The 26,662-nt window shown below is 44.4% G+C and overlaps 1 protein-coding gene across 4 annotated transcripts in view; it reads left to right on the forward strand.

The window, feature by feature from the left end:
- The window catches only part of RGL3 (ral guanine nucleotide dissociation stimulator like 3), a 448,342-nt gene that overhangs the window by 307,119 nt on the left and 114,561 nt on the right, over positions 1–26,662 (forward strand). For all 4 annotated transcript variants that reach the window (XM_086962749.1, XM_086962747.1, XM_086962756.1 and 1 more), the window contains exon 8: positions 18,649–18,752. In XM_086962749.1, coding sequence (XP_086818875.1) covers positions 18,649–18,752 — 104 coding nt within the window. The remainder of the gene's footprint in view (positions 1–18,648; positions 18,753–26,662) is intronic.

Genomic DNA, 26,662 nt, shown 5'->3' on the forward strand with positions numbered 1-26,662 from the left:
AACTGCTATCTGGATATGCCACATAACTCAGTACCTCATATTAGAAAAAAAGTACAAACATTCTCAATAATGTTCAATATCTGTGTAAAAACAGAAAGACTGTACCAACACCATCAACAGCCAACAAGAACAACCACACTTCGATGCCTCGTCAGGGGTAGTAAGCGCTATATAAATGCAATTACAATTACAAATGCAACAACATGTATCGCCTGTCTAGAGATAACCAATGCCATCCTTTCTTTCTATACTTTATATTTCCTCTGATTGCATCCTATCTCAATTTCCTACTCCCACCATATACTGAAAAACAAAAAACGGCATGAAAATTGACTTAGATTTATAGCTAGGGATTATTCAAGCTCCTATGTTTCTATTTAAAGGATACTCTCCTAGACTCTATCCTTTGCCTGACTTAGTACCTCTAAGAGTGCCCTCCTCTGTCACACACCTGCCTTTCTGAGTAGCCATTTCTGCAACAGCTAACCTTTTCTAGCCTTTTAATTCTTCCCACTGTAATAAATCATGAATCCTTCTCAGTGTTACCTCTTTTTGAAAAATCACAGTATCTTACCTCTTGTACTTTATTTACTTACTACGTTTGTTTCCACTAGCGTGAACTCACCCTGATAGTTACACCTAACTCCTATTAATTTAATGCACTATTAGAAGCAACTAATTCTTTCAGAGCCCAGGATTAACCCAATGACCAACAATATTCTGCAATAACTAATACCAATTAACTTTGGGTAACGGGCTAGCATGCTACATGACATAAAGTGCTCCAATACCTTGTCAAGAGTAGTAGATCTATATAAATACAATTATAATACAATACAATGACACTGTGGGAGATAGGTAACTGAAATTGGACACATCACCCCTGCCACTTATCCTCCAAGTAAAACAATTACCAGACAGAGGGATGTATGACGTTACAACGCAGGCTATTACAACGCCTGCCTTTACAACGCGGTTTTTACATCGCATACCTTTACAACGCATAGCGCTTAGAGGTGCTGGATAGTGAAAAGTTTAATTTTCTATTCCAACTCCAGTCCCCGTGGACACTAGGGAAGGTGTTGGATAGAAAATTAAACTTATTCCCTATCCTAGAGCGCCCCCCAGCGCAATGCGTTGTAATGGTTTGCGTTGTAATGACCGCGTTGTAATGGTAGTGCGTTGTAAAAGTTTTGTTGTAAAGGTTGTTCACCCAGACAGAGTTCCAAGGCAACACGACTGTGTCAGCATATTTAAGGTAATTTTCATGAGGAGGGTGTTCCAGAGTACATGCAGGAGCCTTCATTGCTGAGATCTCCAAAGCATATTCTGCATCTTCCTAGACCTGCTCCGGCTGCTCCAGTTTTCTTTTAATGCCAATTACCGTTCTTTTCCAACAGCTTTCATGGAGCATGTTGAACATGTCCGCTGTGCGGGGGGACACTCATTCTCCCTACCTTGCATCCAGAAGCCTCTAAACTGTTATTTGTTATTTATAAAGCCCTTAAGCTCACTGCTGGGTGCCCATTGTTTTCAGACAAGCATCCATATTACTCCTTGTTGTCTAATGCTTGATCCCACCTGGAAAGCAAAGTCAGACTGTGCTGGTATGTCATCCATTTGTCCTCAACCCTTCATAAGGTGGTGTTATCTAGAGTCTAGGAGCCATGTTCCTATGGGGTGGCCATATGTTGCTGCTATCACTGAAGGAAGGTTGATGCATTCAGATAGAGCGCACTCTACTGTTACAACCGTTCCAAATGAATGTTCATTTGAGAGGTGGCTGCAAGTTAGAGAGACAGCCTTGCAGCTAGGTGTTATTTACTGTAGCGGCTGGAAAGCCTCACACGTGACATTGCCCCGACAGGAGGGTTGAGCTCAATCATTTAGTTTAGGGGTGCACTGGGGAGAAACTTTCTGGCCATTTTTTCCTTCAGATTCCAATATCTACAGTACGTGCTTCCTCTCACTTGCCTTCAGTGGTTGACAGCCTTCTGCACATCTCATTATTTCTCACTGAGCTTCTTAGCTAGGAAGGCTGCATAATAAGACCATGGCAGGATTTTGGAAGGTGCATTTGTTTGTTTGAGTCACATTAGAGTACTTTTCATTGTGTCTGATTGCAAGGAGAGCAGTGCTGGCAAAATAAAGATTCACTCTATTTGAGTATTTAAGACCTGCACCTATTGGCACAACTTTTATGAAAAGTATTTTCAAGAAAGAGACTCACAAAATACTAAGAACTACTCTTGGCGGACATTTCTTCAGAAACTCTCTCCTAGACGTACGTTAATATGGACTTTGGAGGGACATACTTTTGCCTATAGTTTCTTGTGTACATTCCAGGAGTGCTTTGTAAAGCTGATGAGCCTCTTTTCAGTGCTAGATGTGATATTTATGCACTTTGATAACTCTGCCCTACTGAAGGGAAATGCTTGTACGACTGTGATAGAAAGAAGGTGCTTTAAGCCACACTCCTGCAAGCTTGTAGTCCAGCTTCCAAGATAGGTATCCGAACTACCAGGCGAGACTTCAGGCCTGAAATAATCGGATTAACTAATAGCCCAGAAGAATGACCACTCTTGTAGGATTAAATGTGCATTTTTGTATTTCGTAAAACCATGAAACATTGCTGAAGTGTTGGTAAAACCCAAAACGTAATTTTAACCATTGTACACATTGGGCCCAAGCACCCCTTGCCACCATGTTGGAAAATGGCCCCCAAAATGTGTTTTTTCCACTTGTAACACTTGAATTCATTCCTTTTTTCAGCTGTCAATTCTTTATTAAAAAGGACAAAGCAGCATCAATATTTACCTCTGAAACTCTTAATAACGTAACAAAACATGGATATTTCACACAGTTACAGGTACATGCATCAATATTGTTTTGCGATTCCTTAATTGCGAAAAATAAGGAATCGCAATTAAGGAATTGCAAAATGCAATGCATCAAGAAATCGCTAAATAAATTGCGATTTCTTAATATTCCTTAATTGCGACTCGCAAATTGGGAGTCGCAATTAAGGGATACCTCCCCATTCATTCCTATGGGCCTAGAGGCCCATAGGAATGAATGGGAAGACATTCTCAATTTGTGATTAGCAATTAGCGAATCGCAAATTGAGAATGCGATTTCAAGGGTGCAGGGGTGTCCAATGGACACCCTGTTGCACCCCTGAAATCAATCTGTGCACATATGTTGTGCACACACATGTCCTTAGGGCATGTGTGTGCACAACATGAAACTTTGAAAAATGCACAAAAGTGCATTTTTCAAAGTTTTCGCAATTTACCATGAGGTTCAACCTCATGGTAATTTGCTCCCCCTAATTGCGAAATCGCAATTTTTTAAAAGTTTCATGCATTGCATTTAAGGAATCGCAAAATGCGATTCCTTAAATGCAATCGCAATTTGAGAATTCTCAAATATTTGCGAATTCTCAAATTGCGAGGGCCTTCACCCTTCATGCATTCCAAAAGCAGATTTTGCGATTGCAAACGGACGATTTTTGCGATTAGCACCTTTTGGGATCGCAAAATCCTTTGATGCATGTACCTGTAAGCTCGTTATTTTACTGTTAGAAAGTGAAATGGCATAAGTAGGGTTCTAATGACAAGTTCAAATATCAAAGACATTTTTTTATTGTTAGTAATGTACCAAAGTAAATGACATTGTATGATAACTTCACAAAATGAAAACCAAGTTAACTAGGAAAAACTGTTTAGTTTTCTTCCTTTGTTAATTTCTGTCTCTTGTAAACTTTATTTTTCTATGAAGTAATAAAAGAAATATAAAAACATTATGTCAACTTAAAGGCTTTTACTCTGAAAATGTTTTTTTTTAAACGATGTCCATGAAATTAAAAATCATCATGTCACAACCAGCACATAAACAAAGAGCACTGTAGGGTAAATCAGCCTTTATGTATTTTCCCAGCAAAGCATATCCACCTTGACCCTTGCATATGATCAATTATCATGACTTGGCATCTGCAGGCGGTAGAGAATGAATGAATGAATGAAATACAACTTATAGAGCGCTAAACACTTAGCCCAAGGACATCAAGGCGCTAGAGTACAGGACAATATGCAGGTAGACTAGGAAACACTCAAACCAGCCCCTCAAGGGAACAGCCAGGTCTTTAAAGACTTTCGGAAGAGAGTATGTGATCTTTGACCCGAGAGTTCGTCAGGAAGAGAGTTGCATAAGTTGGCCGCAGCGGTTAAAAAGGCTCTCCCACCCCATCGCAACCTTTTAAACCTTGGGACAATGAGGAGATTCTTTCTTGCTGACTTGAGATCCCTCGTGGGGATATAATGCTGAAATAAGGTCCTGATACCCACCGGGCCAAGGCCATAATAGGCATTATGAGTGAGGCAAAGAGCTTTAAACATGATTCTGAGCTCCATAGGGAGCCAATGTAGCGAAAGAAGGGAAGATGAGACAGAGTGGTATTTAGGCAGGTCCGTCACCAGCCTTGCAGCGGCGTTTTGCACCAGCTGCAGGTGCCGCAACTGTCCTTTATTAATGCCCAAATACAGGGCATTGCAATAATCCAATCTGGACAGTATTAATGCAACTACAACTTGTTTTGAGCTGCAAAAGAGAGGAACCGTGAGATTTTCCTAAGGAGCCTAATTAGTCCAAACCAGGTAGCCACTGTCCTGGAGACCTGCAGGTTCAAAGAAGGGAAGTTGTCGACCACCACTCCCAGGTTTTTACCATGAGAGACAGGAGTAGGACATGTACCCGGAGAGTCGGGCCACCACTCCCCTGACCAAGTGTCCATCTTATCACAAAAGATCTGTCTTCTAGCCGTTCAATTTTAGATAGTTTGTACCATCCATGACAAGACTGCTTGCATGCAGTTTTTAAAATTTTGAGCTGAGTCACTGACATTGTGAGTGATGGACACAATAATTTGAGTGTCGTCCGCATAAGACAACACCTTCAACCCAAACGGTTTCACTACCCTTGCAAACATAGATGTTAAATAGCGTAGGGCTCAAAGAAGAGCCCTGAGGCACTCCGCAAACAAGGGGGGCAGAATCCAAGTAGAAGCTTCCCAGTTTTACCGTTTGAGATCGATCCCTAAGAAAGGAGGCAAGAAAATCCAAGGCAGAGCTCCCAATACCTATCTCCCTGAGACGTTCCACAAGCCTCAAGGGGGACAGGGTATCGAACGCTGCGGTGAGATCAAGTAAAACTAGTAATGTTGAGAGCCATCCAAAATGTGGTGGTCCCTCAGATAGGCACTTAGATAGGCATTCAGGTGGGATTCCAAAATGTTAGCTGGAACCGGCAGGAGAGAAATAGGACGACATTTTTTAAGTTCAGTCGGATCCAATGATGGCTTTTTTAACAGTAGCCTAACCACTGCCGCCTTCCACGCCAAGAGATATTGACCCTCTGAGATCGCTGATTTAAGTACTGTGGTATGGTGCGGAATAATCGCGGATTTATCGGTTTTAAGAACCTTCAAAGGACAGGGATCCATAGGTGATCCTGACTGAACTCCTTCTAAAAAGTGCTCTACAGTTTCGGGAGATAGCTTAGGGAAGGCAAGTAAGCTGGGAGGCACCACCTTATTAAGGCTATCCATCGGGTGGATTCCAGGTAGGGTGCCCAATGTCTTGTTCTGATTTAAAGTGTCCAACTGAACATATATGTCGGATATCTTAGAGCAGTAGAAGGTAGAGAGTCTATCACAGAGCTCCTGTGACGCCACCACGGAGTCATTAACCGTGGGGGAGACAAGAGAATTTACGATGTTAAAAAGCTCCTTAGATGATTTAAACGACTCTACAATTTCTAGATAGTACCTTCCCTTTTCCTCCACGATGGCTATTTTATATGCTTTCAGTCACTGTTTAGAGTGATCCTTTGTGGATGCCACAGTGAAGGCTGTCTATCTCTGGTCCAACCAAAAATATTTATGTCTGGAAGCTTAAGTTATTTCTGAAGGACCTGGTCCCAAATATGTCCTGCTGGCAGCCTACTTTGAGCACATGCTGTTGAAGGTCATTCAGAGTTGGATGGATATTATCTAAATCCCTGTTGTTCTATGCAAATAATCCAAACCTGACCTTATTCACATTTGTTTTATGGCTGCAGCAGTCATATTGAAGAATGGCCAACTTTGACTAGTAGTAATAACTCTTATTGTCTCTTCCAATGTAGGTGAGTTGGTAGGGTAACAAGCATTTGCAATGCAATAGGTCTCGCAGCATTTAAGTTTGAGTTACTGGCATTGTAAATGACAATGCTTTGCATAATTTTTGTTTTTTGGTGTCCGTGTGTGCATGGCAGTGGTGGTGTCTGTGTGTGCATGGCAGTGGTGGTGTCTGTGTGTGCATGGCAGTGGTGGTGTCCGTGTGTGTATGGGAGGGGTGGTGTCCGTGTGTGTATGGGAGGGGTGGTGTCTGTGTGTACATGGCAAAGGTGGTGTCCGTGTGTGTGTATGGCAATAGTGGTGTCCGTGCATGCATGGCAGTGGTGGTTTCCCTGTGTGTATGGCAGTGGTGGTGTCCGTGTGTGCATGGCAGTGGTGGTGTCTGTGTGTGTATGGCAGTGGTGGTGTCTGTGTATGTGTATGGCAGTGGTGGCTGCAGTGACCCTGCTCATTAGCCCCAAAGGCCTATCGTTTTCACTTAAACTTGAGGGCTCCTGTTTGCATGTAAATGCACACTATTTGCATTTAATCGCCCTTCGTTTAAAAGTGAAACAGTGGCGATTCATGGGAAGTTGAACCCAACGCCCTCCACTTGTCAGGTGGTAACTCACTCAAGGTTCACGCCCCCGGGCCTCACCCGTGACAAGCATCACACCTTGGACCTATACTGTAAAGAATGAGATTACTGCACGCTGGGATTTTCACGACGGAGATGACATAAATTCAGGCCACGCCCACTCCCTTTTATAGTGCTGCGTTCCTAATCACCAATCACATTGTCTCACCCCCCTCAGATTGGCTCAACTTGAGCTTCACTCTTAACTGAGTCTGTCTTAATTGCTTCCTTGATTTGCGCGCGAGAGGGGAGGGCTCTTGGGGGTGTTGCATTCGTTTTCCAGTAAATCCCTAACCTTTTTCCAAATCCCTTTCACACATGCATTTCCCGGCGCCTTTAATCAGCGCCCACTGTTAGTTCAGCCTCCCTGCGCATATGCAGTGTGAAGGCACCAGTTGCTGTGTTTCACCCCCCCCCCACTCCAGTTTGGTTTTAAATTGCCTCCTCTCCACAGTCGTGTGTGACAAACATCCGACCAGACATACAATTGGCACGCACACATTAAATACATGTAAACTTAAAAAAATACGTTTTCAGTGCTGTGCCACAGAAAGGGGCCAGGTGGAAATATATTCAGCTCATACGTTTGTAAAGTTTCGTTTTCTAATGTGGATCACCATGAAAAACAGCTAAAGTGCAATTTTGGGGAGCAGAAGCCCCGGAAAAAAAAAAGTTAAAAAAAAGGGTGGTTCTCATTTGACCTTTAGAAATGTTCCCACCCTCCCTTGCAATACAGCCTCTGCTGTACCCGCATTTGTGTCCACTGGCCCCCTGCTACTATGCTGTGTCTGCCACAATCTCCCCATCATCTGTCCTGGGGAGGGCCCTGTTTACTCGTCATTATCTGCCCCGGGCTGGCTGCGGGCCACTGATGAGACCGGTCAGCAGCAGCCCGGGGCCAGCACATACCAGAGCTGGGCGGCTGCTGTCCGTGCAGTCTGAGGGGAGAGGCCACAACAACCTGGAGAAGGCATTTGAAGCAGAAATGAGCAAAATAATGCCGTGGGCATGACGAGTTGTTTGTATACAGTGCTTGAAGGCCCACTGCAATAGCCAAGCGCTAAATCACCGGACGGTACTTTTTGAAAATATAATGATGTACACCCCGCAAGAGTGGATGGAGTTTTAATAATGGATTGCGCGCTAGCCGGCAACTATTGCCGTTCAATGTGAAAGACCAGTGCGATCCCATCTTCAAAGTGAGGTATCGACCCCACACCCTCCTGCAAACCTCCCCCAGGCGCCCCACAAAGCCGGACCCCAAACCTCCCAGGCCCATATGCCGCATTCCGCAGGATCTGTGAAAACAAACCGCAAGAAGCGACAGCTGACGTGTGCAAATAAAACGACAGGACACGTAAACAAGAAAAACAGAAGACGGAAAGAATCGACGGACGGAATACACGGAGGACAGAGAAATCAGCAGCAGCATCCTAAATGCCCCCGGAAGTCCGCCGCGGCCGCCCCGGAAGTCAGGCACGGTCGCCTGTGACGGGGGCGGGGCCACGTCCAGACCGGAAGAGGAGGCAGGCGGAGTCGATGTGTCTCGCGGCTCCTGTGAGCGGTGTGGAGACCCGGGGCCGCGCTAGCAGGAGGTTGGGCGCCGCGTGCTGAGAGAAGAGTCCTTGACATTGCCCAGGTAAGTTTCAAAAGGGGGGTCTAAACCGAAGCTTACCGGCTCCAGGAGGGGTCGTGGAAACGCTGCCCAGACGCTGCTCGCACTACCTTCTTCACACAGCGCTGCTGGGTCCCTGACGTTGTGGTCGCCCCCGCCGCTGTGCAGCGCCATCGCACGGCCGCGGAGCGGAGCGGACCACAACTCCCAGCGAGCCCTGCAACATCTCCCGCCCACTTCCTGCACAAGCGCCAGGAGGCGCCACTAAAGGCGGCTGCTCCCGGAGTGGAGCGGGGGTCTAAACCGAAGCTTACCGGCTCCAGGAGGGGTCGTGGAAACGCTGCCCAGACGCTGCTCGCACTACCTTCTTCACACAGCGCTGCTGGGTCCCTGACGTTGTGGTCGCCCCCGCCGCTGTGCAGCGCCATCGCACGGCCGCGGAGCGGAGCGGACCACAACTCCCAGCGAGCCCTGCAACATCTCCCGCCCACTTCCTGCACAAGCGCCAGGAGGCGCTACTAAAGGCGGCTGCTACCTCCGCGTCGCGGACGTGCGCGGGCGACGCCGGGCAGAGGGCGGGCCGTCTAAGGCCGTCCAAGGACGACCAGGGACGGGACGGGCCACGTCCGTAACATCTTCCATTATGGGTAAGCGCAAACTGGCTACACCAGCGGCTGATGAAGCCAAAGCGAAGGTGCCAAAGTATACTACAAGTATACTCACATACCTAACTACTAAGGTGGGGGAACTATCATCGCAGATTGCTGAGTCCGAGCGTGAACTGGGCCTTGCTCCTAGCCCTGGGATTGTTGATACTTCGAACTCTTCTACCATAAACTGTATACCATTGGAGCCTCGGGTCATCATTGAGGCTTGTAGACCTACTTTGCCACTACCTGCCACAGTTCTTCCATGCCCGGCCTTACCTGAAACTGTGATACCTAACTTCCCTATGAACCCCGGGGATGTTGGAAGGTCTGCTTTAACTATGGCTGGCTCTGCCCAGCCAACCCTTCTGACGGAGGAAGGCATTATGGCCTTATTGGAAAAACTGTTCACAGATAGACTTGAGACTGCTTTAATCCAGATTGCCTCGGATATTAATGAAACTTTGAAGGACTGTGTCAAGAACCTTATGGCAAAATGTGATCGTATCAATGATGTTCTTAATACTCGGGCCCCTGCCTTCTCTATGCCTTTGGCTCCATGTTCTTCAGTTGTGCAGGTCGCTGCCCCTAAAGTTTGTGACCCACCCATAACTAGGCCAGTCAATATCCCTCTTTTACCTACTGTTAAACCTGTGCCACAAAAAGGGAAAGTAGATAATGGAATATATATCCCCACGACAGAGGCCGGCCACAGTGCAAGTTGCTCCACAAGGCCTAGAGGCCAGTGGGGGGCTGCGGAAAAAAGGGTACCTCCAATAAATTTACCTCCGGATGCAACACCCTTTGTCGCAATTTTGGTTAACGTGCCTAAACTTGAAGACGGGGCGGTAGAACAACATGAGACCCTGCTTAGGCACGTTAAAAAATGGTGTAATGCCAACTGCACGGGAGAAAGTGACATCGCAGACAATATTGTCACAAGTAGACGGGTAAACTGGGTGGGTAGAAGCAAGAAAGAGGTATCTGGAGACTGTGTCATTGTAAATTTCAAATCCAAGAATGTCGCTAGTCGACTTTTCTGGGATGACTCCCCTCTGGATCCTGTAAGTAAAGGGGTCCGGGCGATGCCTCTTGGCTTCTTTTATCCCCGACTTTATAGGCCAGTTGTTAATGAGAACAATAAGTTACAGTTTATTGATAATACTTGGGCAGAGGATAATCTTATCTCACCTATGCCTACTAATGTCTGGATGACTAAGCCAATCAAAGGTAATGGTGTAGTAAATGTTGTAAGGAATACACCCTCCAATGATCTACCATTGTCAAACATGTTTTCGGCATTAGCTGATAGAATAGACATTGAATGACTAGAACCTGTACCTGAACAGGAAAACCTGACTTGCCAACTCCCAGGCAATACTGATGTGGCCCTACTTGATGTCAGAGTTGAAACTGTTATAAACGACCCATTACAGTTAGGGGGAGGGCACATACGGTTATTATCATGGAACATTGCGGGCCTACGGGCAAAACAAGACGACCCAATTTGGTTACAATCAGTGAAGAATCATGATATAGTTGCCTTACAAGAAACTTGGATGAAAGATAAAGGTTTCTGGGTAGAAGGATACATTTCTTTTTTTGTTGATGCCCAGAGCTCCACATCGGGTAGGGACAGAGGGGGTTTGCTATTCCTTGTTTCAGTTAAAATTGCAGGTAATGTTAGAGAAATCCCTAGTTCTTCTCACTATTTTTAGCTGGTGGAAATTTGTTTGGCTGATAAGAATAAGATTGTATTAATAAACTGTTACAATTCTATGCAGGGGGGGCCCCCAAATTTTGTTTTAGATGGTTTATCGGACTTTTTAACTAAATATATGTCAAAACAAACCACTTTTGTTCAGTGTATAATGATGGGTGATTTTAATGTTCATTTGTGTGAGTCCCATTGCCAGATTATTGATGATAACGGTCCTGATTATACTTCACCGCCACACTTTGAACATAGCCCTAAGGGTGTGGCAATGGAAAACTTGCTATCATCAAATGACCTATATGAACCAGGGTTCTCAGATACAACAAACCGTGTGGTCACGTATAACGCAAGGGGCAGTGAATCGATTATCGACTACTTTTTTATGTCCTCAGGGCTCCTTCGTTATGTATTGTTTTATAACGCAATTGTTAGTGGATTTAGTGACCACAACCCTGTGTTATTGGTTTTGGGTGCTCTTTCTGGTTTGTATAAAGGAGTATTAAGGGCTACCTCTATAAGAGACGTGAGGAGTAAAGACCAGGGTAGACGCCTTAAATGGTGTAAAGTCTGTCCAGAGGATTTTCATGGTCTTATTATACAAGATATGGGAGTCGAAATTGGGAAATGCAGGAATAGAGAGATGAGGGGAGGGGAAGTCGTGAGTGCCTTTGAAGCTATTTGTGCTAGAGTGGAAAATGAGCTTAGAGTCAAACCAGGGAGGGGTTCTGCCCCAGTGTGTAGATGGTTTGACCACTCTTGCTCACAGGCACACTCAGCCTTGCTGAAGGGTCTTAAACAATCCCCTAGAGATAGGACTTTGGTGGCAGATTTAAGAAGACAATATGCTTTGGCAGTCAAACTTCGGAAAAAAGCCATCAAAGATGAAGCCTGGGACTCTTTGATGGACCCCATAACCCTTAAACATAGCTCCAAATTTTGGGCTATAATTAATAATCCTTTGTTCTCCCACACTAACAATATGGATCTTGAAATTAACATTTCTGAAGCTGACTGGATTAACCATTTTTCTAATATATATGGTTCTAATGAAATTGCCGAGGTGTTTAAAATACCTTACTCCCCATCGCCTCCCACTAAATTAGATTTTACCAAATCAGAAGTAGAGCTGGCAATTTTAGGCTCAGCTGCTAATAAAGCCCCGGGCCCGGATGGGGTACCCCTGGACCTATACAAACTTAACTTTGAGATGTGGGCTGAGATTTTAGCTAATGTTTTTAATTGTGTGTACGAGGGGGGTTTGCCAAAAACTTGGTCATGTGCTATTATAGTACCTATTTTTAAAAAGGGCCTAAGAAGCGACCCAAAGTGTTTTCGACCAATTTCGTTATTGGATTCTTCAATGAAGATCTTGGGCAAAGTCCTGCTTGCTAGAATTAACACCTGGTCCATAGACAATAATATTCTAGTAGATGCCCAATATGGGTTCCGTGCTGGGAGAGGGACTGAGGACCAATGCTTAAATCTTCATCTGTTAATCTCGAAATACACAACTGTTAAAAAAGGGTCAATTTTTGTTGCTTTTATGGACCTGTCCACAGCTTTTGATTTGGTGAATAGAGCTCGGCTGTGGACCATGTTGTTAAAGCTGGGTCTTGATCCTCCCCTTGTATATTTTTTGGCAGAATTACATAAAGATTTGAAAGCTTCAATTAGAATGGACCAAGAAGGTAATCGTACCGCTTGGTTCAAATCCAGCAGGGGCGTGCGGCAGGACTGCATTCTTGCTCCCATGCTCTTCACTTTGTATATAAATTCACTTGAGGAAACTCTTTTAACTGCTACCTTGGATACTCCGCGCGCAGGGGAAACTCGTATTCCGGTTCTCCTGTACGCGGACGACGCAGCTTTAATAGCTCGGACCCCCATAGGTTTGCAAAAACTTTTAAATGCTTTTAATGATTTTATGTTATCATTAGACCTAGTGATAAACAACTCCAAATCACACGTCATGGCTTTTGGGGCTGGTAAAAACAACTCCAGACAGTTCTACTGCAATGGTGACGTGATCACTAATGTTAAAATTTTTACATACCTGGGTGTAATCTTTGACACCAAGGGGAGTTGGGCTCCGCAAATTGTAGCTAAAACCAAAGCGGTCAGAAGCTCGGCCACTGCTATCCTAAGTTTTGCCAGGAGATTGGGCGGGAAGCCAACAGGTGCCTTACTTAACTTGTACAAGGCAAAATCAGTGGCAATAGCCAGGTACGGCTCGGGTCTGTGGGGCTATGTAAATAGTGAACCAGTTCAAAGGGAAGAAAATAAATTTCTGCGTTCCACCTTAGGGCTTCCCCAATCTACAGCCACGTTCTCAGTTCACCAGGAAGTTGGGCTTGGGTATATATCGGACACCCTTCTTATGGCTCCTATCTTGTTATGGATAAGGCTTTGGACCAATAAAAACTTGGGTCTAAATCATAAAATACTGGTGGACTGTTTAAAACTAGATAATTATAAAAACATTATTTGGCTTTCATATATACAAAAGTGCTCTCTGGACCTGGGTCGTCCTGATATTTTTCAGGCCCCTCAGGGTCTTAAGAAATCTGATTTAGATTGGGTGAAGGCCAATTTTATAACAATGAAAAATGTGGAGAGGGAGGAACGCCAACTACTCAAGCCCACGGTCAGAGCCCACTACCTGACCATTACCCGTCTTACCATACAACCGTACCTTACTATCGTCACTATCCCCTTTCATAGGTGGCTTCTGGTTAAACTCCGGTTTAACCAGATTTACACAGTTTTGTGTGATAGTCAAGGTTGGTTTAAGGAGGAGGATGCCCCTGTCTGTAATTGTGATAGTTTTTCTACACAAAATAATATGCACTTTATGTTGTTCTGTAATTTTTTTACTGAGCCCAGACAGAAATACCTGGTACCATTATTGAAGGATAAAGCTTTTTATCAGGCAAAACCTGCTCTCCTGTACCTCCAATTATTGGATTCTGCGTTGGCCATGTTTAGCGTGGCCAATTACCTTGTTGCTGCGGTTAGGATCAGGAGGAAAAGACTTAAAAATGCAAATATTAGTGCTTTGTGAAGAAGATTGAAATGGATGTTGTTTACATTTTAAATGTCTATTTTATCGAGTACTTACTCTTTTTATGATGTATTTTTATAATGTATATTAATTAATTATTACTGACGTTTCCTCATATCATGTATTTTTATGTATATGTAAATACTACTGATTGACGCTTTTTGTATTTGCTTATGAATTTGTATTGCCCTTCTTGTGATGTGATTGTAGAATGCTTTTATGATTTTTAACTAAATCGAATAAAGTGGTTTTGACTTGACTTGAAAAGGCTGGGGGGGCTTGGTGCACTTGTGTGTGTGTGTGCGTGTATGCTCGTGTGTGTATACGACGGTGACGGCGGGGGAGGGGGAGGGGGGCCTCGGTGCACTTGTGTGTGTGTGTGTGCGCGCGCGCGTGTGTGTATGTGTCAGGGGGGGTGTCTCTGTATGTATGTATGTATGTATGTGCGTGCATGGGCGCTTGTGTGTGTGTATGCGCATGCGTGTGTGGTGCTTGCGCTTCCCAGGAGACAGCGCCTGGCCACAGCGCGCGTTCCCGTTTCAAATCCACTCCAAGGATGCGCGCGGCCGAAACTGTCTCCTGGGAAGCACACTCGCTAACAAAAGATCTCTAGCGGAGACACAGCGCTGACGCGCTGTGTTCGCTACGAGACCTAATAAAAAGGGACAGTGTCACTTCTGCATAATTTTCTCAATTTTTTCCAGCAGGTTAGTTTACTTCTTCCTGAAAACTTTGATGTAGTGTCACTTCCTGTCAGTTATGAAAGGGTTGTGGGGGGCGTGCATTGGGCAATTTCCAAGGCCTCATCCATTCCACTTTCAACAAGAGTATGAGAAGGTTTGCCTGCATTGAATGCAACCCATCGCTGGTCACAGTTCATGCTCTCTGCAAAGTGTATACTCAATACAACAACATTATTGTCAACATTATGTATGAAATTATCGTTTAACATTCAGCCATGCCATTAGCCACATGAAGAAACATTCTTGCGTCATCTTCCTCATGGGTGTAGATTTCCAGTCGCTCAGCTCTAGTTAGGGTGGCTCATTATGAACATATTACTATTTCCACATGTTTAACTATAGCATGATATGGTGTTGCTGCATTATGGACAGTCAGCAGGTAAAAAGCTCTTGTTGTTTTGATAATCTTCAGGGAATTCAACCACTTTCTTTGGTAACTTTTTGCCAGCTTAAATCATCTACAAATTTCTTTGCCTCTTTTAGGTCACAGAAAGACTTTAGGTTGTTTGCTCAATGTTCAAAAACAGTAATTACGGGGCACAGTTTGTCTTCACGTACTTTTTATGTAGGCAATGCATTTCATGGTGTAGTTCAGAAAGATGCTGGTTTTGTGTGATGTATTGGTATGGACAATGGCAGGTCCATGTAGAATCTTCTTATCGACATTAGGATCATGATGTGCACCATCCTCGTCTTCTTCTGCTGGAACCAAATTCTCAGACACTTGAGTAGGGCAGCCTTCCCATTACAGTTCTATGAGGCATGGTCTGACAATAGGTGGGCAAATATTTTTTTAATGAAAGAAAAAAGTCATGTGTGTCTCCGTGGCGAATCGATAAGCTGTGTACAATTTGAGGAACCTAGTTCTGTCTTGCAATTCTACTGCTATTGAAGAATGTCCACATTTTTCTGTTTGCGAATACGGCTGAAGAGATGGAACGTGCTCTGGTGAAAGCTTTTTCTCTAAGCTTTATTGTTTTCTGTTATTCATTGAAGAAGTGGAAACTCAAACGTGTCCCAGATCTTTTATTTACTTTAAGGAATCAGCAACAGTCTCATCTATAATTTTCGCAGTATTTAAAATCAATAGATCTTCACCTGTGTCTGAAAATAAATTAGTTATTTCTATTATGGTGGCTCCCAGATTAAAGACGGAAAGGTTTTTTGCTTGCTAAGAGTGAATTTACGGTGAGAGAATACCTTTTTTACAGCTGGTGTGATTAAACTCACAGACTCATTCACTATACTGGTTATCTCCTGTCCACACAACATCCACCTAAGTAGGGAATCGGATTTTTTGATAAGCCTACTGCTCCTACAGTGTCTTTTGCTATAGCATTATAATGTTCATGCCTTTCATTGAGAGTCTTGTTGGAAAATCAACAACTTGTTTTATTTCAGGACATCAACTGCTTCCCGTGAAAAGCAACATGCCATATATAGATATGGTGATCAGGGACCTGGAACAGCCACCAAAGTTTGTACAAAGAGTATATGTGCAAACCAAAATCGACCTTCTGAACAGCTGTATCCCAAGAAAATAACGGTGTTATGAGTATAAGGTTTCAAAACTGAAACAGAGGGTAGTAATATATCTTGAGACTTACACCAGTCTTCCTCCGAAAGAATGTCAGTTTGGGCTCTACTTGCACTGTAGTACTACTGGAAAACGTCGTCCCTAAACCTGTACAAGGCATATGCTGTAATGCGATGTACTTGTAAGGTTTTCCTAACACGCGCTGCTTTCAAGAATGTGCCTGCTGTCCCTGATGATGTCATCTTTGCTTGTTCGAGAGCTGCAGACCTGCCACTGTTACCTAACAAGTCACCTGAGCACTTCAGCAGTGCCAATTTGATGTAAAACCCACCAGGAATAACAATGAAGTCATCATCTTCATAGACATCAGGCCAACCCTATTGATTTTCTTTCATAAGTTTGTGGAATGGTTGATCACGTGGATTCAATTGTATTTGTTGGATTCAAAATGATGACTGCATTCCTAATAACATCCATGGAATGATGTAGTGTACAAATTGACTCAGAATCACCTTGAAAAAAGAGGAAGAGAGCAGTTTTCACGATTGGTATGGGTGGTTTCTCTTTATTGTTACCAGACTGGAAAGTGGACCAACTTGCATGATTATTTGGCTTGACATTACTCTCTTTCTTTTCAAGCAGCTCAGAAACATGCCTGCACTAACCACGTATGCTGATTAACAACTCTTTCATCTGCCAATTCTAAGGAAGCATTTCAAAATCAGGGGGGTTTTAGAGGAGAGACTTTCGGCTTGGTAACAGCATCTCGAGCCACTAATGAACAGCTTGTATGTGATTTCAGTACCTTGTTGGAAAATGTTCTGCTAATTTCAATGATATGGCTTGTACCACTGGTTTCCTTGTCAGGAAGGTGGTAGTGTAAAGTACTAGTTCCATGGAATGGTCTCTTTGCACTTGCTGGATATAGTTGTGATCAACAGTATTGACACTAGAGGATATAAAGACTCCGGGCTTTAAGTCCAATATCATGAAAAGGTGCTGCAGTCAAGTTCCCCTGTTCAGTGGATAAGCTTAAAACACAGCGTGAAAAAAGCACAGTTGTATGACAACGGTATGCTGAAACTAAATAGGCGGTCCAAAGGTTCTTAAATCTAATTTTGAGTGAAAATAGGAGCTTATAAATAATGGAAATGGTGTCTTTTGGACTTGATTGTGTCTTATACCTTCATAGAACTGATTCTCCTCCTTAAAGGTATTGCAAGTGGTTAGTTATGCTCAGGTTAGACTTTGTTGGAATCCATATGTTAATCTCTTTGTATTATTGTGTCATGCATTATCATTGCTGTTACAGTTAGAAGTGTAGAAGGAATCAATTTGTCTTTGCATTCTTTGAACAATCCAGAAAAGTGTGGCTGTCTTGTAGAATATTTTGGTGTAATATTGCTGCTTCTTGTGCCATGATCAATGCTTCTAAGGCCTCACAAAGGGCTCATTGTTGGCTCAAAGAGTGCCCGACTTCTTTGTTTACAACTTTTAACAAATCTCTAACTTATGTGTATGCCTCAAGTTTGGGGAGATTAGTTAGAATGCTTTTTTTTAGCCTTGTAGAATGAAGACTAGACACATTTCCTACAAGGTGCTCAATTCTCCTACTGTTGTGCCACTTACATTCACAAAGGTTTAAAACTGGCATATTTTCTTCACATTCTATAGTGGATTGAATAAAAAACTATAAGTTCTACAGGTGGTTTCTTGAATTTCAAACACTGTGAATCATTCTTCCCATCTCTGCTTGTACTTTCCTATTTTTACAATACAAGCTTTTGAGGGACCCTACATAGTGTACCGTACCCCTAGAAATCAAATTTCCCTCACCTAGCTTCGCAATGAGCTGTTCCTTCTTGTTGATTCAAAGCACACTGCCTTCCTTTTGATATCCTACACGTATTTCTGGGGGGCTCTTCTCCCCTTTGGAGTTCACAACATATGGATGTGGAAATTCATTGACTTGACGGTTGCCCTGGCTTTACAAATAATCACATCTAATTGGAAGGATACAACTAAAATTATTTATATCGGATGGTGGAATATGTTATGTCATAACCATAGACTGGATCAAGCTCATGCTACTTCTCTTCCTTTAATGATCAAAAAAGATGTATTATGGTCACGCCTTACCTCATTCCTTTCCAGGCAATCGGCTCAATCCATGTCTAGGGTTATTAAGTATGACCCCCTTAAAGATTAGAATGTTTTTTACACATTTATTTTCATTATTGCATAGTTGTTAATGGTTCGCTCTATAATTTAAATATTGCATTATATCTAAAATGGGATTAGGACATAAGAAAAATAATTTCATCTGCTGCAAACGCCAAATTTGAGTGTTTGTGACTGTTAAAATGCTTAGTACATCTGGCCCATTGTTCCCTTCTCTCATTTATGATGCTAGAGCTTTGGACTCTGCCGGTGAGCATATGAAGTCAAAATACTTCACCATATTTATTGTGTTTTACGAGCTTTGCTTCCAACTGTCCTGAGCCTCATCCCTTTCTCTTTCTCTCTTTCTCTTTTAGAAATGTCGGGTCCTGCGCAACTTCTCTTCACTCAGAGCAATCTTATCGGCATTGCAGTCCAACCCCATTTACCGGCTCAAGAGGGCATGGGCTGCGGTGAACAGGTAACAGGGAAGACTTGCACTGACCTCTCTAAGCACCTGCACAAACGTCATTCATAACTGCCTTTAGTTGAAATCTTAAAGAGAACAGACTGACATCCTAAAATAAATCAGATTACAGTGTTAGACGAGTGCCTGGTGGGAACAGACCTTCAGTACAATACAGTGAAGCGTGTGGCCCACTCATTATTGGCAGGATGCCCACTTTAGGCCCAGGAGTGCCAGGTTTATGACAGATTTGCAGAATATCCACATGAGATAAATTTACATGCACTGACCCTCAATGAATTAGTCTTATGTATACAGTCATTGGGTATCTAAAAAATCTATCTTCGAGATGGCTGTCACACCTAGTGTGTAACACTTGTCAAAAACCTAGAAGGGACCAGAAGTTGCCAGATTTCACTGTATATTTCTTTCCAGTTTCACCAAGAAAGGAAACTAAATGGTTTGGGGACTGATGGGCACAATCTCATATTTCCAGTGTTTAAATGTCAGGCCATAGGTAGGATGCTGGAGGTGATGTGATGCGATCAGGAGATGGATGCGAAGACAATACCACGTAGGCCTGGAGTTAACATGATGCTTGCCAAGCATTGGCAATGCCAATATGACTGATTTTAATTTGCTGCACCCAAGGCTTACAAACGCATGACGATTCATATTGGCACACTTCGCACCCTTCACTTAACACACACACCACTCACCCTGCACTCAGAGCCACAGTGAGTGCAGGGTGGGTCCTGCACCTCTCACCCACCACACATGCTGCATTTACCCTTTAGTCAGACATCACATACCCTGCACTCTTACACCGCACACCATGTACCCACCTACTGCTCATCCTGTGCTCAAGACACCGCTCACCCACCTCTCACTATGCACTCAGAAACCACTAAACTAAAACTTCCCCTGACTGCTCACCCTTTACATACACTCAACACCCCCACACCTCTCACCTTACACTCACACACCGCTCATTTACAAACAGCTGCTCACGCTGCACACTTACAAGCCGCACTCACTCCAGTCACACACTATTAACCCTCCACTCACTACCCTCACCCTGAAGTCACACTGCTCACAGACTTCTCCGCTTGCACTCACATCAGTAACAGACCTCACCTAGCTTATCTAGCACTTGATCCTTCACACTCTTATACAACTTACCATGCACACTCAAGCACTGTTCATTCGGCACATATACAGTTTCAAAACTTTATTCGACAGCAGCCATAAAAGCAATTTTACAGTCTTCCCTACACAATAAATACTACAAGAACATTAAGAACATTCATCTTTTAAAAACTCATTAAACATAATGCTGTCATTTAGAAAATTAACTACATAAGTTCATAACAATCAGCCACATCAGTAATTTCATTAAACAGTATGTAGCTGTTGTAAAGTGCGGGTGCGTATAGTCCATAACCAACCTAGGAATTTTGCGACAGCAATCGCCAGATGAGGAGTACAGTCCGATTCCAATATTCGTAGCGCCTCTGCACACCTACGTGTTCCTAGATTTTGGCAGGCAGGTTTTATCCATTTGCGTCGAGGATTAGCATATAAAGGGCAGACAAACAGTATTTGGGCCGTATTCTCTATCGAATCTTTGCAGTAGGGTCATTTATCATCCTGATTTATCGACCAATTACGGGTGAACGCCTTGATAGGTAGCCTCCCGATTCTAAACTGAAAATACAGTTTTCTATCGAGTGGTTTTTCAATGATGTCCCAGTAAGGCTCACATGATGGTACAGATTTGATGTTTAAATAACGTCCTGTTAAGTTTGTATTAGAGCCTATACATTGAGTGGACATCCATACCATTTCCCAATACATGTTCTTCAGTGTAGCCTTTGAGGGGAAGCTTTCAACATTGGATGAGTTCCATAGATGGTCTAATTCCAGCTTACTAAGCAACCCTCTTATTTCTTTTAGCCACAAGATCGAGTGAAAGCGGTCTGCCCTGATGACGTCCTTTAGGGCAGTTGCAAAATGCACAAGTTCAGAGGTGGTCATAAGGCGTCTCCAGTATAATAACGGACGTAGTCGTGCCAAGTCCTTGATGTTTTTCCTACCTAGATCATACGCCAATGCCACGGTGGGGGTACTTTGGGGGACCCCAATCAGACGGCGAAAAAAACTATTTTCCGCCAATGTTAGTTGCTTCAGATTGGAGAAACCCCAAAGTTCCGAGCCGTATAAAGAGGCACTGATCACTTTCATGTTATAAATTTCGAGGGCAGGGGTAATGGGCTTGGTCAGTGAGACTTTATATTTGTGGGCCACTACACCTGCCAGTTGGTGGAACTTTAAGACAGCCGTATCAATATGGTTTTTCCAGCTCAGGTTACATTGGAGGTTTATTCCCAAGTACGTGAATGCCTCAACCTGTTCTAGGGGGATACCATTAAAATGTATTGAGCCCCTGAAGGTATTCCGCTGGTTTAAGCACACAAACTTGGTTTTGGATGTATTTATCTCAAGTCTATGTGTTTTGCAGAACTCTCCGAAGGCATTTACTGCCTTCTGGGGCCCACTAGGTGTACGGGAAACTGTGAGCGTGTCGTCCGCAAACATGAGAACAGGCACACGCGCTCCAGCCAGAATCGGTGCATCAGTGGGGGAACGGCTTAGATGATTTACAATACCATTAATGTAGATGGAAAATAGCGTCGGTGCCAAGACACACCCCTGCCGAACCCCTCGTTCAACTGGGAATGTGTCAGTCACCTCGCCCTGCGGACCCCACCTGATTCTAGCATAGTTGTTCTCATGTAAGCGGACGAGTAGCGTCAGTAGTACCGGGGCCATCCCAGCTTCTGCAAGTACCCCCCAGAGCTTGGAACGAGGAACTAGATCAAACGCTGATTTTAGGTCTACGAATACAGCATAAAGAGTTCCATTAGTAAGCATCACGTTCCTCCAGTAAAGGGCTATAAAGAAAAAGACCTGATCTACTGAACTTGTACAAGGGCGAAACCCGGCTTGATAAGGGGATAAAATATCATTTTCATCGATCCAGGTTTGAAATTTATTTTGTATTAAACTACCTATTATTTTTTGAGCAGAGTCTATAAGACTAATAGGTCTGTAATTGCTGGGTAATGATTTATTTCCCTTTTTATAAACTGGGATTATTTCTGCGCCCTTCCAAGAGGTCGGTATAGGAGCACCTCTGGCCACAGAGTTTGCTAACCACTCAAAGTACTGGCACCAAGTTGGGCGGTCACTTAAGAACACATCTGCTGGTATGGCATCCATTCCTGGGGCACGGCCCCCTGTCACTCAATCCAGCGCTGCGCTGACATCTTTTATAGTGAATAGCTGGCGTTGATTGAGAACTGTAAGGGGTGGAGAATATTCCCCTTCAGTTGGCACACACGCATATTGTGGCATAAAAAATTCAACTAATTGGTTTTGGGCTACATTATTTTGTGGGGTTTGGGCCACCCCATCTCTATCCCATTTGACCAGAGCCCAAAATTGAATCTGATTCTTTGCGTCACAGGCGGATTTCAAATCACGCCAGTGGGCCTCATCCCGGTTTTTCTTAGCCTCTTTTTGTACTTTCCTATAGGTGTCCCTCGCTTTTCTCACCCCTGAGATATTCTTATTTTTAAGTTCTATACTAAGGTTCTGACGGGCTTCTCTACAAGTCTTATCATACCATCCTAATTTGGGCATTTTATTCTGGAGGTTTCCTGATTTCTTCTCCTTCTTAAAGAACTCCTAGAGCTTGGTAAAAAAAGTTGTGTGGGCATCAAGCATGATTTCAGGGAAGTTTTGCTTGTTAACGTGTGAGTTAATCTCAGCTACTTCTTCTAGCACAACTTTTTTAAGCTCCTCTAGTGTCTCTACCCCATTTAATGTGGCGCTGGTTGTTCGAGGTTACAATATCTAGGGTAGTTTTACCTCCCCCTTGGTTTTGTTTTCTTGATCCTGCATTTGCTTTAAGGCCATTACAAAGAGGGTTGTGGTCACTCTCCATTCGGGTTTTAACTTCCATGTCAGTCAACCTGTGCCATAATCTTACATCCACTAGGATGTAATCTATTCGACTGGTGAACCTACCGTTATCGAACGTTTTGTTCCCCTGTCGATCAGAAGGGGTTCGTCCATTTGTTGCTCTAAGTCCTCTAGCTAAACATAGGGCCTTCAATTGGATAGCCACCGCTGTCCATCTAGTAATTGCGGGAAGTTCTAACTGTGGAATACCCCACTTGCTGTCCTCTTCTTCGGTTAAGGTTTGATCTTCTAGGCTGAGCGGTTCGAAAGTGGAATTAACGTCGCCCCCAACAAGAAGAGCAGGTGATTTGGGAGAACTTCGAGCTCATGATCCAGAGCGGTTATAACTTCTGATGTTTTACCACCCGCTACTCCCCTGGCATAGATATTAAATATGACCATCCCATGACCATTGGCCCAGGAAAGAGTAATTGACAATATATCGTCAATTGGAGAGCTTCTTTGTTGGATACTGCAACATAGATTTTGGCGAACCCAAATAGTTAGGCCCCCTACTGGTCGACCCTTGGGTTTTTTTATGGCTGGGATATGGAAATTAAGGTAACCTAGATGGTGTATTGGGGTCACGGACCATGTTTCCTGGAACAGTAGGATGTCAAACTGATCTATAAATGTACACCATTCAGGTGATATCAGCTTGTTGGAAATCCCAGCAATGTTCCAGGAAAGAAAGGACAACCCTGTCTCTACTGTACCCTCTATCACTACATCTAGGGGAACATGGGGTAGGAAAAAACCTTGTGAATCATCCCCCAACCCTATATCTAAATCAATATTGATGTTATGATGGCGTGTGAATTCAAGCGCGGATGCAACTAGGTCGGAAGCGAGACATGGTTCTACCATTGAGAGGTCTAGCTGTGACTCCAAGTGTCTATTCTTGTTTCTACTGCTTAGAGTAGATGCTTCCTCTATCCTTTTCCCCGGAAACGAGGAAATAGCGTGTGTCAGACAAGGGTCCTTCTCTATGGGGATGTCTACATTTTTTAGCTCCACTGGTTCATTGGGCACAACTCTGTCAGGCAATTTGAGTCAATCACACTCATTCAGGTTTGGCAGTGCCCCAAACCGGTTTTCAAGATTAATTTCCCATTCACTAGGTTGGGGGACCCTGCCCCACTTATGTGACACCGGGTTCCATTTAGTCTTTAGGATACTCGGATTCTCTATATTACTACTATGATAAAAAAAATCCAGAGTTAACGGAATAATGTCTGTACTCCTTCGCTGTGGAGGAAAAATATTCCTCAAAACCTCAGGGAGAACTTTTGGGTTTAGGAAATGCAAGACTACACAGTCACCTTTGAAATTTTTAGCACCGTTCCCTATCCATTCCACCCTTCTTGCCATGGTGATTTCCTCAGCTAATTGCTGTTTACCCCAAGGGGATATCACCATATTGTTAGATAGCCAGTGAAAAGCTTTGCTAATCAAAGAAGCAGTAGATTCCACTTGGCCCGGCTTTAGAGAAGGTACATTGGCCAGGACCAAAACTAAGGGGGAAGCCTCTACAATTAATTGAACCGGGCCTTTCTCAATGCCTGTACTCGTGGGTTTGGGTGGGAGAACTTCAATATTGGTTCCCTGATTGATATTGGGTACACAATGATGGGGCGTTTGCACAATTGGAGCCGTTTTATCCCTGCCCTCTATCCCAGCATCTGGTGCATTAACTATGGGATCGGGTCTACTTGAGGCTGGGGTTGGTATGTTGCCCACCTTTTCCACTATCTGATTTATGATACCCCCGAGCCTACTTACCTCTGTTGTTAGATGGTCAATTTTGGCTAACAACAGTTTAACAACACTTCTGATCTTAGAATCAATCATGTTCATAAGTGTTTTGATTTGATCATCCTCCAGTAACACCTTCCTACCTAACTCCCCTGTTGTCTCTTTTGTGGATATGGTTTTAGGAGGGGAGACAATCCTTTTCCTGCTAGAGCGTAACCCACCACGTTTGTTCAGGCCCTTTCTACATGCTCTTACTGCTCTAGTTACTGGGGCAGACATAGGGGAGGGGGGAGGGATTTTTCTGGGGTCATGTTAGATTGATCTAGGGAATCGTTGACCAAATTAATAGCAGTTGGGGTAGTTTGGTCAAGGTTATCTTCCTGAGTGAAAACATTATCAGGGCAGTCACTACAATGTACCTGTATCAGAACTTCGACCATGTTTGGTTCTGGTGAGGAGTTCTGTGTGGGGATTAAGGGAGTGGAGCTCAAGCCCAGGGATATCTTTCTTGAGCTGTTTATTTTACTAACTACTTGTACAAGGTAATTGTCTATGGTGTTGGAAGCTGAGGATGACTTCTGCTTGGACATATTGCACTCAAAAAGATGTTACCACAGTTGCACAGGAAGCTCAGATAAACCAGTAATTAGCAAATAGCGATGGAACCCAACATAAACAATACTTAGGGGTATTAATAACAATAAGTCTTACAACCGAAGCTCCGCGGGGGGGGGGAGGCCACGAGGACAACGAATAAAAATCCAGGCCCAGTCCAGTCACGGTCAGTCTCGGACTGTCTCAGACTGTCTGCCCTTTGTCCGGGCTTCGTCCCGAGCTGCGTCCCGCGCACGCGTCCCGCTGACGCGCTGTAGGACCGCCTATAATACCGGACACAAGCTGAAGGGGAGGAGACACGGGAAGAGGCGGCAGGTGTGCGAAGTATGGAGAACGCACTGCCTGGTGGGCCTCGCAGTCCCGGTCCCAGCTGTCAGTCAAAGCTCCAGAACACAATCACCAGCAAAGGCAGCTCACTTCCAGTTCGATAGCGGCAAAGTAATAGCCCAAGAAACCGACTGCGAGCGACTCCCACGGAGCGGGGGCCGCGAGTCGTGTTTTAAAGCCCAGGCAGGACGAGCAGCAGAGGGGAGGAGACACGGGAAGAGGCGGCAGGTGTGCGAAGTATGGAGAACGCACTGCCTGGTGGGCCTCGCAGTCCCGGTCCCAGCTGTCAGTCAAAGCTCCAGAACACAATCACCAGCAAAGGCAGCTCACTTCCAGTTCGATAGCGGCAAAGTAATATCCCAAGAAACCGACTGCGAGCGGCTCCTGCGGAGCGGGGGCCGCGAGTCGTGTTTTAAAGCCCAGGCAGGACGAGCAGCACAGGGGAGGAGACATGGGAAGAGGCGGCAGGTGTGCGAAGTATGGAGAACGCACTGCCTGGTTGGCCTCACAGTCCCGGTCCCAGCTGTCAGTCAAAGCTCCAGAACACAATCGCCAGCAAAGGCAGCTCACTTCCAGTTCGATAGCAGCAAAGTAATATCCCAAGAAACCGACTGCGAGCGGCACATATATCCTGCAGGGATACTGCTCACCCTGCATTCAGACACATCTCACCCTCCACACAGACACTACTCATTTTGCACTCAGACAGTGCTCACACACCTTGCACCAAGCACTGACACACCTATTACTCAGCACCCACACATCTGTCACAATGCACCGAAACCCCTCATATACCTCTCACTTTCCACTAACACACCACTAACGTTGACCGCTCAACCGGCACTCAGTTGCCTCTCACCTGCACACTCATATACACTGTTCATTCTGCACATTCACGGTGCTCACCACAAACATTTACACACTACTCACCCTGCACTGAGGCACCTCTCATCCTGGACACTCAGCCTGCACTGCTCACACACATCTCACCTTGCACTCACACACCAAACATACACCTCTAACCCAGTGAGGGCAAGGTGTGGTGCAGCAGTGAGAGCAGCTGACTCCAGAGCACAGGGCTCACGGATGGTTCCTCTGCACCTGCGACAGCTCAGCTCTGCACGCTGTGACCCTGGGTAATAGCTCACTTAATCTCCCCGACGGCCTGCAGTGCCTTGAAACCCCTAGCGGTGTATAGTTCT

This window comes from Lissotriton vulgaris, chromosome 1_1 (assembly GCF_964263255.1).
Source record: "Lissotriton vulgaris chromosome 1_1, aLisVul1.2, whole genome shotgun sequence".
NCBI lineage: Eukaryota > Metazoa > Chordata > Amphibia > Caudata > Salamandridae > Lissotriton > Lissotriton vulgaris.